The sequence below is a fragment of the Sphaeramia orbicularis genome, chromosome 10 (genome assembly GCF_902148855.1).
Source record: "Sphaeramia orbicularis chromosome 10, fSphaOr1.1, whole genome shotgun sequence".
In the NCBI taxonomy this organism is placed as follows: Eukaryota; Metazoa; Chordata; class Actinopteri; order Kurtiformes; family Apogonidae; genus Sphaeramia; species Sphaeramia orbicularis.
The window spans coordinates 45953623-45973056 of record NC_043966.1 but is presented as its reverse complement, the minus strand read 5'-3'; the positions used below and the strand labels follow the sequence as shown (position 1 = coordinate 45973056).

General features: G+C 35.9%; 1 protein-coding gene across 2 annotated transcripts in view; it reads left to right on the top strand.

The window, feature by feature from the left end:
* st3gal5 (ST3 beta-galactoside alpha-2,3-sialyltransferase 5) overlaps positions 1-19092 on the top strand; it is a 33682-nt gene extending 14590 nt beyond the window's left edge. For both annotated transcript variants that reach the window (XM_030145331.1, XM_030145330.1), the window contains exons 3-8: positions 1890-2010; positions 3185-3394; positions 4089-4225; positions 13038-13224; positions 14069-14227; positions 17794-19092. In XM_030145331.1, coding sequence (XP_030001191.1) covers positions 1890-2010; positions 3185-3394; positions 4089-4225; positions 13038-13224; positions 14069-14227; positions 17794-18069 — 1090 coding nt within the window. In that variant the 3' untranslated portion in view covers positions 18070-19092. The remainder of the gene's footprint in view (positions 1-1889; positions 2011-3184; positions 3395-4088; positions 4226-13037; positions 13225-14068; positions 14228-17793) is intronic.
* The last annotated feature ends 342 nt before the right edge of the window (positions 19093-19434 follow it).

The following is a 19434-nucleotide window of genomic DNA, read 5'->3' as shown; positions in this document are numbered from 1 at the left end:
ATGTGTATGTATGTATGTGTATATATATGTGTGAGTGTGTGTATGTGTGTGTATATATATATGTGTGTGTGTATATATATATATATATATATATATATATATATATATATATATATATATATATATATATATGTGTGTGTGTGTATCAATTGATTGCCTCTTCAACATGTTATTGATCTGCCCATTTAAGGTAATATCAATCTCAATATTATGAAGTTATACAGTAATGCATTGAATTGTATATAATCAACAGGTCCCCTCAAATTCATTGAAACTAAAATAACAAGCCTGTTTTGTAAACATAAGGAGTAGAAAATACAGATGTTTGTGTATAAACATGGGGAGCCAAAGTCAAAAGAAACTCATCATTAAAGTAAATACTCAGAAACAATATTTGTGCTTAGTTACTCCCCAACTCTGTGAATAAGAGTGTTTTGTGATGCCATCCCTGGATTTCTTTAGAAACCTGGGATGTACCAGTGGAAAAAACCAGTGGAAAAAACCACACAATATCTGGTCAGCAATTCCTTCAGACAATGATCTGGTCATTATCTGAAGGAAATAGGAGACTGTAAATATCTGGTCAACATTTAATCAATAAAGAGTCTCCAGAGGTGTTCTAAGTTTGTTACAGTAATTATTCTGTGAATCATTGATATTTACAACACCGCTGTAGTTCCAACTATTATGAGTCTAGTGGTCGCCAGTAACATCTTCTCAGTCTGAACCTCAAAACCTCAAAAGCTCATTAGTACAATTAAAAAAAAAAAAAAAACTCTACAGGAAGAGAATACACTGTATGCTCCATTTAAACTGATCTGACTCGGTTAAAACTGGTTTACAGCTGATTCTTGCTCTGCGCAAAGACAGAATCTCAGGAAAAACAAAAAATATACAATCATGTTTTGTTTAGTCTTTCAGCTTATATTATTTATTTGACTTTTTTTAAACCAATTTTTAGTTGTATATCTATTTTAAGGAGTTGAATAGTTTTACTTAATATCTCAAGAATAGGTTATGAAAGATTGAGGGGTTGTTGGGTTGGATTTTGATTTGGATTCAGAAAATCACAACTGTCTGAAAATGAATTCCAAAGCTGTATAATAAACGTCTAGCTGTATGGTCTGAAAAATATGCAAAGAAGTCTAGAAAAACATGGAATTTTCAAATAGAAAATATATGTGAAACAGTCTAGGTTAGTTTGACACACACAGTGTTTATTATTAATGATACCTGCTGCATATCTGCTGTGGCAGATATCTCACAACATACTGTTTACACTAGTTTTTTGTTTGTTTTTTGTAGTTTAGTTTTTTATTTAGTATTTGAGATGTTTAGGTACTATGAAGAAGGTCCCAAACCAAGTGGATTTGACCTCCTTGTAGTTTTCGCCTTTTTTGCATGGTAGTTTGATGTCAGATTTCATGTAGTGCAGTGTGGAGTCCAACAGAGAAAGCAGCCAAGGATCTGTTATTGTCTTGTGGCTGGCTCAGTGATTTCTTTTGCGCTAAGGAACCAAACTTTGAGACAGGCAGTACGCTACTGTTCAGAACTCAGCATTGAGAGCTGCTTGCTCTGTATTTGGGCAAGTGGAATGCCTCTTAGAGTCATCTGACTGGTCCAATGAGGGATTTGAGTGAGCCTTTGAAGACTGTCCACATTTATGACCTTTTATAATGATTGGTAATAATGATTTTTCATGTGTCAATTGGTTAGAGGTTGGCTGATTTAAAAGTGTGCAGGTTTTAGAGTGAAAACATTTACATATTATTTCTTTTAACTGTTACTTTTATTTGTGTAACTTGTCTTGTCAACTAAATGTTCCACATTCTAACATGCTTATTTTTCATGTCACTTTTTGTCTCTGTGATCGTCCCTCCCTTTCCCAGGCGTGTGTTGGTACTGGTTGTAGTTTTAGGTTTGGTGTGCTTGGCAATTGTCTCTCTACCACTGTTTGAGACAGAGAGTAGTGTACAGCTGGACTGGCACGTTGACCCTGCTCACAAACAGGTAAGGCAGTGATTGTCACACTTCATATAGCCACAGCAGCACACTTTTCTTTTCTTATGTGACAGTGTCAAGCAAAACAACTATCAGGTTGTCTGCTACTCAAAGATACAAAACTGCCTACACAACCTTTATGCAGTGTTTACTACTGTCAGCCTCCACTTTATGAGTGGTATAGTTGACGTGTCCTTGAAACACCACTCATTTAAAGTCACACCCACAGTATGAATGGACAGCAGTATCATGTTTAGCATGTTAACTGCAGTATCTTAGGGTCTTAAAACACCAAGGGCAGGATGAAAAAAATGACACAAGAGTTCAACACACTCATCCATTATGTTTTTCAAATTTACTTCTGGAAGTGTGTTTTGCTTGTTGGCCTTCCTAAAAAGCTTAAGCTGTGTAACATAGATTAGTTGTATTTGATGGCGGAAAATCATCGGCAAAAATGTAGGTTACAAAATATTTTGAATGTGCACAAATTGAGCAGAAATCCCCCTGATATACACATGGTATGGTCCAGGGGACGTTGGAATCGGAAATTCATTAGAATAAATACATTTATCAGTGACATGAAAACATGCCACCTGCATCTTTAAAGAGGCAAAAGAATCAGGACAGAAAGTCCTTACTGCATTATTCACTGAAATTTGTGTTTTCAAAGATATTTCCATCAGAAACTGATGGAGATATTTCACAAACTATTGAAGGATTCTCCTAGTGGAAAAATTGCAAACCCCAACTTAATGTTTATCTTAAACTTAATGTCTTCGGGTGTTAAACAAAACCTTTAATGAAGTGCTTCAGTCTGTCAGTCAGTCAGCCAGCCAGCCAGCCAGTCAGTCAGTCAGTCCTCCTCTGTGCTGAAGCTGGGACAGAGGGATTCCAATCAGAGATCTCTCAGTAGATATTACACAAAATGAAAACTTCAGAACTATTTACATGACTGTTTATGGCTGAAAAGTCAAACGTTTAAGTCTTGTTTGCAGTTTAAAGTGGCTCAAGGCTGCTTTGCATATTTTCACTTCCGCTTTTGAAAAGGAGCAGGTTCACCATGTAGATATCAGATATAAACACAGGCTCCAATATTGTCTCCAGTTTGCACAGATCCAAGGCTCTTATGCTAAGTATACCTTCACAGTCTTATTTAGTTTTAATTATCTCTGTTTCCTCACAGTCAGTCCACCAGTACATCCACAAAGTTCTGGAGGGTGAGTGCCAACCAGGCAGCGCCAGGCAGAGCTTGCTAGCACGACTCCCTCCTTCCAGTCAGATCACCCAGCCTTTCCTGTGGAAGGACGTACCTCTTCCTGATGACCTCTTCCTGTTTTCACCGCCATTTGGGTTCAGAGGTCTTCAGGACAAACTAAAAGATCTGCTGAGCCTGGTGAATAAGATTTCTTTCTGTTATGTATATTTAATTGAAAAATGCCTGTGACATAAATATGTTACGTACAGTATTTTAAGTGTTGCCCCTGGAAATACTATAATTCACTACAATGTGTTAGGTGTGTAGAGATAGAGGCCTCAGTGCACCTCTTTATGTATAGTACAAAATTCTTCTCTCCTCATGATGACATTGTACCACCTCCTACTCCTGGTTCCTGTGTAACTTTCCACTCTCACAGTCACTCACACTATCAACAGTTCTCTGCCCACCTCACCTGTCCCCAGTCCAGTTAACATGTTCATGATCATAGAGACAACTGACAAATGAAAGAAAAAACACGTCCTCCTGAACAGGGATGAGAACCTTTTTACTGGTACCAGTATCAGTTCTCTTGTCTGAGTTGTAAACCTTGACATCCACCTTGGTCACCTATATGATGTTGGTGCAAATGTCAAGAGATAATATTTTAAAGAGTTGTCAAACGTTGGCTTCATCAAAGCCACTCAAAATGGAGAGGGAAGTGTGTTTTATGCGGGGAGATGTCTAGTAATTAAAACAGAAATGAATTAGATGGACATCTCCAAACTAATTCATCTCGGTATCAGAGCACGAGGGAAAAATGTTTTTCTGTACACAAGAGACTTTGAGAGACAATGTTGAGTTTTTCCCTCTCTTCTTTTTTCTTTTTAAGCTTCCAGACTCTGATTCTGTCTCCAAGCTGGGACAGGCTTCCAATAAATGCCAGCGTTGTGTGGTTGTGGGAAATGGAGGCATCCTCAGGGGCCTGGAACTAGGTCCCCTGATCAACCAATATGACATCATTATCAGGTGAGAAACCTACAGGACGTTGCTTTCATTAAGCCATGCTTCACTGTAGAACAAATGTCCTCATTTGCACCATATCTACATTCTGATTGGCTGCTGCTTGTTTCTCAATGAAACTGTGAATGGCAACAGTGAGTTTTAGGTCCAGAATTTGCCACTAGATTTTTTTTGTAAACAAAACCAAAATGAATATCTGATTCGGTCATTATTATTACCCCTGGGTCGAGGGGTATTGTAATCATTTTGCCACTTGTCTGTCTGTCCATTCAATGACATCATCGCATTGTCTGAAGAATGCATTGAGATATGTTCTGCATAATTGTTGTGGCAATGGAAAGAAAATTAATGGGCTAAAGTAAAGAGGGAGGGACAGTTGGTGAAACAAGACTCAATACTTAACCTTAGAGGAAATAGAGAAAAGAGTGTTGGAGCAATATTAGGTCTGTGTTTGTGTATGAGACAAAGGACGGAAGAAAGAGAGGCAGCCTGTGGGAGATCAAGAGAGTGGGACTGTTGTTTACACTAGAAGGATGCAGTGGAGCAGTGCTCTATGTTCCCCCATGTTGAGTGTGTTTAGAATACATGCTCAGGGTTCTCCGGGTCATAACAAACCTTTAAAAGTCATGGAATTAAGTAAAGTCGTGGAACTTTCATTTGTATGGCATAAATCTCCTCACCTTTTGGAATAACCCCTTTGAGTTCACAGTAGGTCAGTGTTTCCCACAAGTGTAGATTTTACCACAGATCCTTTGTTTACATTGATTGTCTCTCCAATGATATCATACAGTTCACTTCCTGTCTCTTAAATGGCCGTGATCAGATGAGTTGATTACATTGTTTACATATACACTATTGCCCATTAAGTTGAAATAAAATATTTTTTTACCTCTTCACATGAAATGATTGTAACGATATGATTTATTCTTGATAGATAAAGTGTAAATCGGTATGTAATCATTGCACCTGGTCAAAAGTGATTACTGATAGGAATAAAAGCAGGAATGTGTCTGAAAACCAAATTATTTGAACTTTAACAGTGTGTGAAAGTAGCTTACTCAAGTCTAAACATGATGACAATAAACTAAGATTAATGTTGTATACAAGTAGCTAACATTATTTTATCATAATTGTCACTGGTTGAGAGTATTTATGGCTTGTGGAAAATGGATTAAAATTTTACTTGTGGGATTTGTGGATCCAAGAATTGGTCAAAATCATATTCACTTATGCTATTGGAATAAATGAGACAGAATCTGCCTCTAGTCTCCAATAGGCGTTGGACAGTGGAGAAACCATGTGACACTGGAACGGGATATTTGTGCATTTTTAATGTGAGTCTCTGCTGCATGGCCAAAAAACGTGACTCTCATGTAAGTAAAATGCATGAACCTCAGCATTCGACTGCACAGGGCATGTTTACTGAGCTACTGATGTCACCATATAGTTGGGGAGCCAAAGTCTCAAAAATGGGTTGAACCTGACATGGTCTGCCATACTTTTTATATGTGGTTTTTTTGTTAATTTGGATCCTAAGGACCAATAATTGGAGGGTCTGCTCTGCTGGAAATATCGCAAAAAAAAATTGTGGCCTTATTAATGTATGTACCCCTCATTTTTTGATAAAAAATTTTGAAAAATGAAAATTTTCCCTCAATCCTCAGTGGGCTGGGTAAACTGTCAATAAATGCATTCCAGGTGCAAAAAACACATATGGTGACAACCTTCAATGAAAAAATAATTCTTAAAACACATTTCTGCATGATTTTGGCTCAATTTAATGCAAAAAAAAAAAATTGGCGTTTTCTCACTTTTCAACTATTCCTCCAAGTTATGACAACAGCCAATATGCCATTCTTTTCACCAAACAATATACTCATTCCACAGAAAAAATTATAAAAATCCAACCAAAATCAGTGAATCTGTGATGATTTCTCTACTAGTTGGCAATACAGGCCCAGAACCTCAATAGAATTTTAAGCTACTCTCAAAATTCTGAAAGATATACTGGATATTTAACATGGTTGTTAATGTCCACATTATTAAAAATCATGGCCTAGGCATCTTTTTAATTTCAACATAACTCTGTTCTTCCAGTAGAAACGTGCCACACAAGAAACTGAAATACAACAAAATGACTTTATTATGTCATTATTTTATTGCCTCCAGCGGGTTGCACACCGCAGATACTGCTCTGTGATAAACCTTCACCCTCACCACCTGAGAAGACAGCAAAAAAGACTGGCAGGGTGGGTTAAACAGCATTGTAGTAAAAGATGCCCCACCCCACCCTCTAACACACACACATGCACGCAGCCTGCTTAGTGAATATACTGGAAAGATTGCTTTATGGGGCATCTATACTTACTTATGTTCAGATGAATGAACACAAACTTTTATACACACACTGTGGCTGAGTGTAGATGTAAAATGTACTGTACTTGAAGTTGCAATAAAATGAGTCAACCATTCCAGTAACATGATCTGATTAGTTGATAGCGATTACCCCTCAAAGACCTAAACAGCTGCAAGAAAAATGTTTAGCAACTTTTGATTCACTAATCCTATCAATATGTATAAATAATACAACTAAAATGCAGTTTTTCAGCTTTTCATTGTCATCAATTGTGTTTTTTTGGAAGCAGCACTGATTCATCTGTTAAACCAATGTAGTGTTTGTTGCTTGTTTTTATGATCAGTTAATGATATATTTTTCTTCAGTATTCTGTTTTTTTTTTTATAATAAGCTTTGAATTTAAACATCTACATGACGCTTAAGTTAACTGTAGGAAAATACCTGATTGTCACTAAAAGTGCAAAGGATATTATTACCATGAATGGTGACAAATCACTTAGGAAAGGTTAAATGTTTAAAAAAATTGATTTGTAAGTGACCACAAAAACAATTGTATGTCATTATGGGTTACAGATTTTTCTTTCAGGGTTAAATATCTTCTTTGATAGATATCCTATCACAATTTAGCAATATTATGGCATGTCTTTGTTTTACATTTTGTTTTGCATTGGCATGTAACCTGCTGTCGTGTCCTATTTATCTGAAGTTTTACTGTGTGGGCTGAAATAGTTGTGCTTCACTGACATCCAGTTGAATCTCCTGTTAGTTTTGTTGCATCTGTTGGGGTGGGGCAAGTTTCAGCTCAACGGCACTGAAAAAAAATTAATTTCACTGAGATCAGATTGCCAGTGAAGTGGATCCATGTCCAACAAAAGAGATCCTCACTCCACACTAATGTGAGAAATACATACTGAGCAAATAACAATGAGCTGTTTGATCCACTAACGTACAAACAAGACAAAACCTTACTGTGAAAACGTTTAAATCTGTAAACACAATATGCAGTCCAAGAAGCGCTAAGATTTCATGCGTCAAACTAAAATAAAGAAGCAAATTTTTAACCACGCTTGAAGAAGATGTAAAATCAGATATCTAAATAAGATAATAAAAAAATTATAAAAAAAACACACCAACACACAGAGCTCTATTGTTGGTGCATAATAAATCTAAAAACAAATATAACTTTTATAGAGCTGGACTTTGACTTTACTGTTTTCTCAGTAAACCTTTGGAGAAGTTTGACTTTCACACACATACAGGGGTTGGACAAAATAATGGAAACACCTTCACCTCAAGATGATAATGCCCCAATCCATACAGCTAGAATTGTTAAAGAATGGCATGAGGAACATTCTAATGAAGTTGAGCATCTCGTATGGCCAGCACAGTCCCCAGACCTCAACATTATTGAGCATTTATGGTCAGTTTTAGAGATTCAAGTAAGACGTCGATTTCCACCGCCATCATCTCTAAAAGAGTTGTAGGGTATTCTAACTGAAGAATGGCTTAAAATTCCTTTGGAAACAATTCACAAGTTGTATGAATCAATACCTCGGAGAATTGAGGCTGTAATTGCCGCAAAAGGCGGACCTACACCATATTAAATTATATTTTGTTGATTTTTTAAGGTGTTTCCATTATTTTGTCCAACCCCTGTATAATACTGGTTGTGCATTGATGAAGATTTCCATAGACTGCCACTGAAACCCAAGTTGTAGTTCAGTAAAAAGAGACGGCTTAATAAAAAGATTTATAGTTATATGTGTGTGCATCTGCTGTCACCGCTGGTTTCTGTCTTTTCTCTCTTTATTCAACGCAGTTCTACATTATTAGCCTCCTTAAAGCGCTTTAGAAAAGTGTGTATAGCAGTGACGATAAGATGTTGGGTCAGTGTTTAGTGGAGTTTCAGTGGATTTATCTCAACTATTTCCATTCTTCTAAGTGTCAAGGTATCTTTACTCATAAATAGTCCCAGTATTAGTCAGTAAATTAAAAAAGTTATCCAGTATTGACAGTAACTGACATCAGTCATTCAACAACAGCAAATACAGACACAATTCTGAGTGAATTACACTGCGTCATTTACAAGGCTCATCGCAGTAGGAATAAGTGACTTTTGGATCCTGTTTGTTTTGCTTCATGGTAGACTGTATTTGTGCCCTGATGATGATAACAAAAAATCACACCATAATGCAGTGGTTCCCAAACTTTTTTTGGCTTGTGACCTCATTTTAACAGCACAAATTTCTGGTGACCCCAGACATTCAAAACAGAGACTTTTTTTTTTTTTGCCGAAATTGATTTGTTTTGATCATGTAATAGTTTGCTTTACCATGTTGCAAATAAATGTTAATTTTAGATGACGTTTAGGCTATATAATGCATATAATGCACCTTTTTGGTGACTGCTTCTCAGTTTCTCTTGGAGATATCTTAGCTGCCACTTGTGACTGTGTTGAAGCGATGGTAACGCACATGGTCACATGATTGGGTCAGTCAATATATGCCCTCTCAGATATTAAATCCTGCATTTTATTTGAACTTAATTTTTACTAGGAAAAATGTGTGGTGATTTAATTATAATGAAATATATATTGAATCATTAAATAATATTTTTTACTAGTAACTTTTTTTTATCAATTACTAGAAATTTCAGGCAACCCCATTTGAATTTCAGGCGACCCCGCATGGGGTCGCAACCGCAAGGTTGGAAAGCACATTGTACTATTAAACAGAAAGTGACCAGGGCCAGAAGGCAAAAGAAAAGGGAAGAACAAATTCAGTGAAATAAGAATACATTTCCATAAATACAGTGTCAGCATTTACTCCTTGTAGACTATTGTTGTGTGGCTTTAGTAAATGTTTATGAGGTGCTATTCAACACTTGTATATATTACCTGGTTATCTATGGTCCCTGATGTTCACAGATCAATTTCAGCACCCTGCTTCTATATCAGTGGGGATTTTTTTGTAATTTTTTTTTAGTTTTAGTTAGGATTTTACTGAGGAAGAAGGGCAAAAAATAGACACAGGTGTTGTAACTGACCATAAAACAATGGAATCGCTTTACAATAATGGTTAATGTGATTGATTTAATTGATTTGACTGATTGAATATTGGTGCCCTGTTCAGGGTCAGTTCAGGTGAAATCTTTGGAGGCCTCCATCTCTGATTTGCTTCATACTTTCATAAAATGTTATTAGTCCTAGTAAACACCATATAAAACTTTAGTCACGTAACTGATAACTGATTAGTTCTTCAAATTTTGTTATTGCGCTATATAAACGATGGATGAAAAAAAAGGCACTAAGTTAATAAATCATTACTTTTCAACTACTCTGATACTTGAAAAGTAATGATAGATGCATGACATTTTCAGGAGGTGATCAAAGGTACAAGATATCTTCAACTTCTATAAAAGAACATCCACAGTTACATATTTGCCAAGACTATAACAGTGTTATTAATTTCATGACCTTCTGGTGTTTTTTTGTTTTGTTTTGTTTTGTTTTTAATCATTTCTGTTTTGTTTGGAATGTTGGCTGGAATAACTGATTAACAGCAGCATCAATAAAATAATTGACATACCTGAAGTTGGAACATTTGTTTAGTTACTATTATGACAATTAGGGCAATTATACCTAATGTAGACACTATATTCAAATTAATTCAAATTCATATTATCTACATTTAATAGAATAGAATAGAATAGAATAGAATAGAATAGTAATATTAACAAACACCAGTGCTATAGAAAAAAGAATAGGGCAAATATAAAATTTCAAAAATTAAAATTAAGATAAGAAAATATAATAAAAATGTACAATTTAACAAAGTAACATAAGAATAGAGCTTAGTAGAATAAAAAATAAAACTGGATAAAATATGAATAGACACAGTTTACAGTGTTAACAGTATGTGACAGTATGTATATCTATGAACAACATTAACAGTATGTATTACCATGAATAACACTGTGTATGTATCTCTATTAACAGAACTAACAATATAATAACAAATTTCCTATAAAAACAGTATGTATATCTATGTAAAACAGTATGTTTACCTACGTCTATATAAAAATAGTGCATTTATTTTAATAAATATTGAATAAATATTACATTTTTATCACAGGACAGGATTATTGCACGGTTATACTTATTGCACATAATTCTCATGCGTAGGATCTGTGTCACAGCAACAACACAAATAAATTTTTTTTCTGTAATTATAAATAAATTTAGGCACTTGGGGGTTAAAACTATGGTGTTTCTGGTAAATATACATGCACTGATGTGCTTTCTTACAGATAGTATCAACCTGGTGGTCAAAGCTCAGATCACAAACCTAATCAGTCAACCTGAGTTCTAATTCACTAGGATGATGGTTTTTCATGACCCTGCAGATGGTAAATATCTGCAGACCAAAAGGATCAGGGTTCAGACTGTTATCTGGTAAAATATGAGCGGCTTGATATGGATACTACAACCTCTGGCCTTAACCATGACACTGGCTTTAGCTGGTTAATAAGGGACTCAAAGACTTCATAAATAACTGTACGTTCACAGCATTAGTGTGTATTGCTATTACTATTAGTGTTTTATATGTTCTGTTATGTTTCCCCAATTTCACTGGTTCTTTTATTTCTGCCTTCACCTGTCATTATATCAGCCGACTTTAATTTCCTGAGCTATGGCCGTTGTTTTTGTAAATCTGAGCTGTGGGTGTTTTTTTTTTTTGTTTTTTTTATCAATGACTGACATCTCAGGGTACATAGAACTCAAGTGATTTCTCAGAGTTATGTTGAAATTAAAAAGATGCCTAGGCCATGATTTTTAATAATGTGGACATTAACAACCATGTTAAATATCTAGTATGCCTTTCGGAATTTTGAGAGTAGCTTAAAATTCTATTGAGGTTCTGGGCCTGTATTGTTAACTAGTAGAGAAATCATTACAGATCCATTGATTTTGGTTGGATTTTTATAATTTTTTCTGTGGAATGAGTATATTATTTGGTGAAAAGAATGGCATATTGGCTGATGTCATAACTTGGGGGAATAGTTGATTACCAATGAAGTAAAGTTGAAAATATTGGAAAAACGTCAGAAAATGCCTAATTTTTTTTATGCATTAAATTGAGACAAAATCATGCAGAAATGTGTTTTAAGAATTATTTTTTCATTGAAGGTTGTCACCATATGTGTTTTTTGCATCTGGAATGCATTTATTGACAGCTTACCCAGCCCACTGAGGATTGAAGGAAAATTTTCATTTTTCAAAATTTTATATTAAAAAATGAGGGGTACATACACTAATAAGGCCACAAATTTTTTTCGCGATATTTCCAGCAGAGCAGACCCTCCAATTATTGGTCCTTAGGGTCCAAATTAACAAAAAAACCACACAAATAAAAAGTATGGCGGACCATGTCAGGTTCAACCCATTTTATTGAGCTTTCGACACTTTGGCTCCCTGACTAATAGGACCCTACGTAATAGTTTGACATGTGACCTTTAACTCAAATGCCACATGCATCGTTGTCTGTAGGGGTCTGCTCTTAATGTTTTGCCCTGAAGTCATAGCCGTGACGTCATGAGTGTGTAGCTGAAGACAAGCCTCTGTGTTAACACAAATCACCCGTTTGTATAGAAATATTCTGCTTGTCTGTTTCTGTTATAAGTAGGTCATCATCTGTCACAGTATTTTTAGTATAATATGAGTCTATGGAGAATAGAATTAGATTATAGCAGGCTGAATTGTAGACTGTACAATCCTTTGGTGGAATTAAAGATGTTGAAATTACTCTAACATTTAAGTGGTCATTAATGTTCTGGTGTAGCGTGCCAAATTGAAGTCCATATGTAATGAAACACTGGGTCAAATAATTCTGTATACGCAGCCTATAGGCTACACAATGACTTGAATAAAACATGAGAAATTTCAGACCACAGGCTTTCAGAATGATGTGTTTAAAGTTAAATCTTTCACTGGAACAAATGACATTACATTACTTTCGGGGCAGTAAAATAAAATTTTTAATTTCCAAATAAGGCTTTCATTATCCCGATGTCAGACTTGAATGTAAATCCACATTTTGAAGCTAATATTTTAAACATTTCTTTCACAACCAAGTGTGATCCAGACACATCACTTTCATCCCTGAATTTTACTGAAAAACAACCTTGTCAGAGTTCGACACTGAAAAGAATTGTTAGAAATGGAGCGGACCTTAGGGTTTTCCTCAAGCTTGTGGAGGGTTAATGAATTATATTATTGGTCCTTGAAAAGTCATGGCAGCATGTGGACATTTTTTCTGTAAAATGCACAGGAACACTGTATGTTATGTAACTTTGTATCTGTAAGTATACAGTGTTTCTCTTTATGGTATGCTGTTATCCAGAGCTGTGTAGCCAAGAACATTCCTTAAATAGTTTTTAATCAGACACTGTGTCCCTGTGCAGGTTAAACAGCGGGCCTCTGGGAGAGTTCAGCACTGATGTTGGAAATCGAACCAGCATCAGAATGAGTTACCCAGAGGGCACGCCGCTCGCCTGGGTCGACACAGACACAGACACTCTGTTCGTAGCCGTGGTATATAAAAGTGTGGACATCAGCTGGACGTCTGCCATGATCAATAAACTCGCTGTGGTGAGTAGTGGACCTGTTTTTACTATGTGGTAGTTCTGCACAGGAGACGTATTTGAAGTTCTCATGCTTAAAATTCTCTCACTGTATAAGTAAATTATGTGAATTTCTGTGTTATTGGTGAATGTTAAACCTGGTCAATGCCTCAGTTCTGGATGCAAATGGATAATGAATGGCAGCAGAAAGTAAATGGAGGGCAGCTTAAGTATGAATCTGACTGTCAAAAATGTGTGACATAACAAACATTGGTTTACTCTATTTGAACTCTAACCTAAATCATTCATGTAACACAGAAATACTGAATGCCCTTTGAGATGAGCTGTAGAGAGCAAATTGTAAAAAATGATCTTGTAATTTTAAGAAAAGATGTTGTAATGATTAGATCAGGATAGAGTAATCATAAGAAACATTGAGCCTAGTTATCAATCATAGTCACATGACATGGACTCTACTGAAAAAATTTTTACATGAAGTAATTGATTCAAAATATGAACAGAATATAAAATATCATTAGCATTATCTAATGCATTTTTGTTTTTTAGAAATATTTTTTGTAATGTAAAAATCTTCCTTCTTTCAATAGATTCAGTGTTTTGTGATCATGATTTCAAAATTAACAGATAAACAATTTTTACCGCATGCTTACATGATAAAGCTCTATGTGCACATACAGTATTTTATTATTTTAGTTCAGGCAGTAAAACTGCTGTCTTTGTGCTGCACAGTGATATTATGTGTAATTATCAGTGTGTCTGTGTGTATATTCTTCTAGTAGGTGTAGTGTATCTCCCTAAATGTCCTGTGTGTATGTGCATGTCATAGTCTGGTTCTGTACTCTGTGTTGCAGCCTCTGTGGGAGTGGCTGTTCTTCTGGCAGAAAGTTCCAAATCAAATCCCTCTGGAGCCACACAGGTTTAGACTTCTAAATCCACAAGTGATCAGAGAGACCGCATTGGACCTGCTGAAATACCCTCCACCAAGACCACGACTGTGGGGCTGGGACCAGGTAATAGACAGTTCCACCGTCAGGGATTAAATATTTCCTTTATTATAGGCCAGATCTATGAACACAGTCCAAATGATAGAGATGAAGGGATTACTAAATACACTGTTCACAGAGGGGATGAAGTGATTTATTGTTGATGACAAAAGTTTGTGGAAACCTACATAGTTATCACTTAATTTATGATTAAAACTAAGAACATTTAATACCACAGCAGTGTCTGTTTCTGACTTAGACATCTGTCTCTTTTTTCTACTTTGTGTAGAAAACCACTTCTGAAATTTACTGGACACAGTCCATCAAAGAGTACTATTGACTGTTTCCCCATTTAAGTAGCTTTTTTTAATGCTTTAAAATAAAATTGAAAATAGATCTGTGGTAGAACATCCTACTAGTTATCATTTAGCGTTACGCTAGATTTTAAATAACTGTTACGCTCGGTCTAGGGGTTGCCGAGACGCAACATGACATGAGATTCCCCTCCCTCCATGTCCCTTAACAAACAGGGCAAATTATCAAAAATGACCAGCAACCACAGCACTGCAATGTGAAATATTTATTTACACAAAAGAAAAATTAAATCAGGTAAGGGAATCATAATATTCTACAAACACAAACAAAGGAAACCAAAATACATCAATCTTACCAAACAAAACTTAAAGAAAAAGATTCCCTCCTTGTATCACTGGTTTTACAAATTTCTAACAAAAAATTACAAAAGGCTGGTCTGCACAGAGGGGGAGATGAAATGAGAGGAGTCTCTGGAGGAATGAAGATCTGGCCTTTAAATTTCCCGGCTCAACTCCAAAGCACCAATCAGAAGCAGCCAGCACACCAATACCACTCCTGCAGCTCATCCTCAATCAGCTGCTATCTGTTGGAGGGAAAAAAACAGAACACACCCACACACAAGGAAGAGAACAGAAGAACTACAAAAATACAACAGAACAAATGACACAGCCCATTACAGAATCAACAAAAAATACTAACCCTTAACAATAACACACAACATGACAAAAAAATATATATACATATAAACATAAATGGGCAAATTATGACCCAGGGTCATAACAACAATTACTTGTCATGGCTTGGCTCAAGGCCATAACGAAAGAGGACCAAATACCAAGAACGATTAACCAAATTTCATTGTAAATTACCAAAATCAGAAATAATACTGCAAATCAACAAAAGGTTTGAGTGATCCATCTGTATTATTAGTGTGAATGCAAGATGTTGCCTGAGTGGAGCTGTATGTGTTGAATGTGTGCAAAAGGAAGACAACCAAAGTTAATCACCATACCTGGCCAGGTGAAAAACAAACAAAAAGAACATGTTGAAAAATAGGTGTGGCAACACAGCCAAGATGGGCAGGGAGAGAGAGAGAGGCTGAAAACTAGAGCAACTAGGTGGACAACAGCAAAAGGAAAGGCTGGGCCATGACACACTTAACAATAAAAAACAGTTAAAATCAGTTAAAATACAATAAAAGTACAGTAAAAACAATAGTAAAGTAAAATCACAACAATAAATAACAATATATACGTCATCTTAAAGTTTTCTTATTACATACAGACCCCCGTCATGATATGTTTTATCAACCTACATCATGACCATTCCTCCACTCGCAGCAGAGATGTTGCACAAAATTGTACTGTAACACTTCATTACATAACACTAAATGTATGCATTTTAGAGTTTCATCTTAAGTTTTGTTCTTAAAAACAAATGCTCAAACCTCATTGACAGACAACAGGATGTTCTCTACAGACATCCTGTGCTAAAATTGCTGTGTTTTGCATAGTTCTCTGTTGTGTTTAGATCTGGTTATTGCAGTACTGGAGCCGTTTGTCTAAGTTGGAAAGAACAGCACATTTTCACTTGTTGAAGCAGAAAACAGTGGCTTGAATTTTATTATTAAAAATAGTTGCATCCCATTTCAGTCTTATCTGTTCAGGTCTTGGTGTCATACTTGCTGGCCTCCTGGGGCAACTAAATGGAACAGTGCAATTACTGATGTTAATAGTAAATCTGTGCTCTGCCAGCTTTTAAAGCAGGAGTGTCAAACATGTGGCCTGGGGGCCAAATGCGGCCCACCAAAGGGTCCAATCCGGCCCGTGGAATGAATTCTTGAAATGCAAAAATTACACTTAAGATTTTAACAATCATTTTAGTTCAGGTTCCACAATTCAATCTCAAGTGGGTCAGTTTGTAAAATACTATCATAATAACTTATAAATACTCACAACTCTGTAAATGTAAACATTTTCATGTAATTTTCCTGTATTTTCACTAAAACAAACCATCATTTCACACAAATGTGAATAACCTGAAATGCCTTAAGACTAGTGTAACTGTACCAATATTCTCTGTGTTACTAAATATTTTGTGTATTTGTAGATCCACAGTGATCTGTAAGTTTTAATGTACATGTGGAAATGCTAAACTGAAGCATAATTCAGGGTTATTCAAAAAGAATGAACCGATTTCATTACACAGTATTTTAATGAGGAAAAGCAATAGAAAACTCCAGCCAAGTCACAAGGATTCTACTCACAATCAACTTTTATTTCCTGTCTTACAAGTGTTCAATGTGTCCACCACCTGCAGCACAGATAACATCAATGCAAAAAGAGAATTCCTCCAAGACATGTATCAGCAGATCACGATCCACTGAGTTGAACACTGTTGTTATTCAGTGTTTAAGGTCATGGAGGCAGCCATTCAAAACTTAGAAAACTCCTCTTTCAAATGGTCACTAACTCATTCTATGACGATGCTTGAGAACTGAAGCAATGGGTCATGATATCGGTTCATTCTTTTTGACTAACCCTGTATTGTTAAAATTGCACTTGATTTTCTCAAGAAATTTTAGGTTCTACATGTTATTCACATTGTTTTAGAGGAAGTTTGTAATGTAAACATTTTCATCATGTAAGGAAAGTTTTGAATTGATATTATATATATATTATTATGTTATTATTTTATGGGTCCAGCCCACTTAAGACCAAATTTGGCTGAGTATGGTCCCTGAACTAACATGAGTTTGATGCCTAAGCATTAAAGTCTATAGATAAAGATTAGAAATTGCTTTTAGCACAGTTTCTGTTACGAAATCTGAAAACTGTGAACAGACCCCAAAGTTTAACAGCCTCTCTAGACTTTTCCAGTCCTTCAGTTTCACTCTTTAATTGTCTCCTTGCTTCTGCATCTCCTGTCTTTATCTTTTCACCTGTTTCCACCACACTTTGCTCACCCAATAAATCAAAATTCACAACAAAATCAGATATTTTAAAACCGTTTGGTGTAGTAACACTCATGTAGTGCCTTCACAGATGAGTGCTTACACTATATTTTACCACAGGTTCAAATGTTGCTCAGCCAATTGATTCATGAACTGTAACTAACTGTTTATTGATTAAAAAAAGAATAATAGTAATAACTGCTGTCACTGGAGTAATTTCACTGAAAATGAAAACGTATTCAACAACTAAGAAAACAAATAAACACAAGAAAATGTCTTTTCTTTTTCAGCTCATGAAACAACTGTTATTTGTTGTCTTCTGCAGAATGTGCCTACCCTGGGTGTATCAGCGCTCAACTTAGCCAGTCTGCTATGTGATGAGGTGAGCCTGGCAGGCTTTGGGTACAACCTCTCTCACCAGGGGGCGCCGCTGCACTACTATGACCACTTAACTATGAGCGCCATGCAACAGCAGAAGATGCACAATGTGGACAGAGAAACTGAACTCCTCCAAAGCCTCATTAAAGCAGGAACAATCACTGACCTGACAGGAGGCATCCACTGCTCGTTCTGTCCCAGTTTGTCAACTCGTGGTATCTGAGTGTAAATTAAACAAAGGACACGCACAAACTGAACAAGTTGAGGTACCAACAGTGGTGAGACTTAACTGTGAGTAACAACAAAGTCAAAAAACAAAGTAAAACAAACAAAAAAAAAAGATACGTAGTCACAAAGTGCAACTTGAAGATAAAAATCAAAGACAGTGCTGGCTGCGTTCAGTGGTTTGAAATCCTTCAGTGAGAATTGTAATTCATGGACCTCATTTTGTATGTACAGCAGAATGATGCTTTCCACTGATTTTGATCCCTGTCAGCATTGCGGGCATATGCTTTCAGATGTTAATGTAATTGCAGGCAATTTAAAAATTATTGAGCTTAAATAACAGTTTTAATCCATAGATAAGTTACCCACTTCCGAGCAGAAAACTGGACAAAGTGATGTTTTACTGGTACCATGACATTTTTATTTGTGTGTTAATGAAGTACTATCAACCATTCCAAACCCCATACTGGACTATTGAATGGTAGAGCCTTCAATACCATATTTTACAGTGTATTATATTTTTGTTGACACTAATACAAAATTCAAGTGTAGTGCATGTAGATTGACCTGCATCAGCCCAGAGTGTCCTCCTGGACATATATGAAGCAGGTTTCAAACATTAGAAACATACAGCAGCTTAAACTGAAGGTGTTAGGAGATATTTTTGGTCATTCCTGACATTAAATAACTGCTGTAAGTTTTTATCAGTGATCATTACATTCTTAAAAAGACTGTTGTAACTCTATTTGTTGCTGTGTTCTACTATTGATACCAGTTCTGTTTTATGTTGTCCAGCAGCAATTTATTTATTTTTCAGTATTTCAACACTTACTGTGAGAAAGTGTTATTTATTAACTGTTTGTTTTTCAAAATTTATATCTCACTTGTATTATGTAATTACGCAAACTTCACCGGCACACACCTGAATATAAATGCTTCATATTTTAAAAAGAAGTGTAAATAAAAACTTTTTCAGTGGAAACAGCATGTTGTCAATGAAATGTTGCCACATTACCAGCAATCAATCTGCTCTGATCTTTGTATGTGTGTTAAGACAGATCATAAAGGTCTGAAAATAGTGTATGTGGGTCATTATTATGTTGTCTTTGTTCATATACTGGTAATATTATTAAATATGCCCGATAATAACGGCTGTAAATGTAAGCTCTCCTCGTTATCAAACGTACTTTAACCATTGGCATATCTACAGACAGACATACGTAACCTCCTGCATGTCTGACTGACAGCCACAGTCTCCTCTTTGTTGCTCCACAGTCAGGAGGATGTCAAACTTCTCAGTGCAGTGTGACCGGAAATGAAGCTGGTGAACCTTCAAAGTAATATAGAATCATAAAGTAGTTGG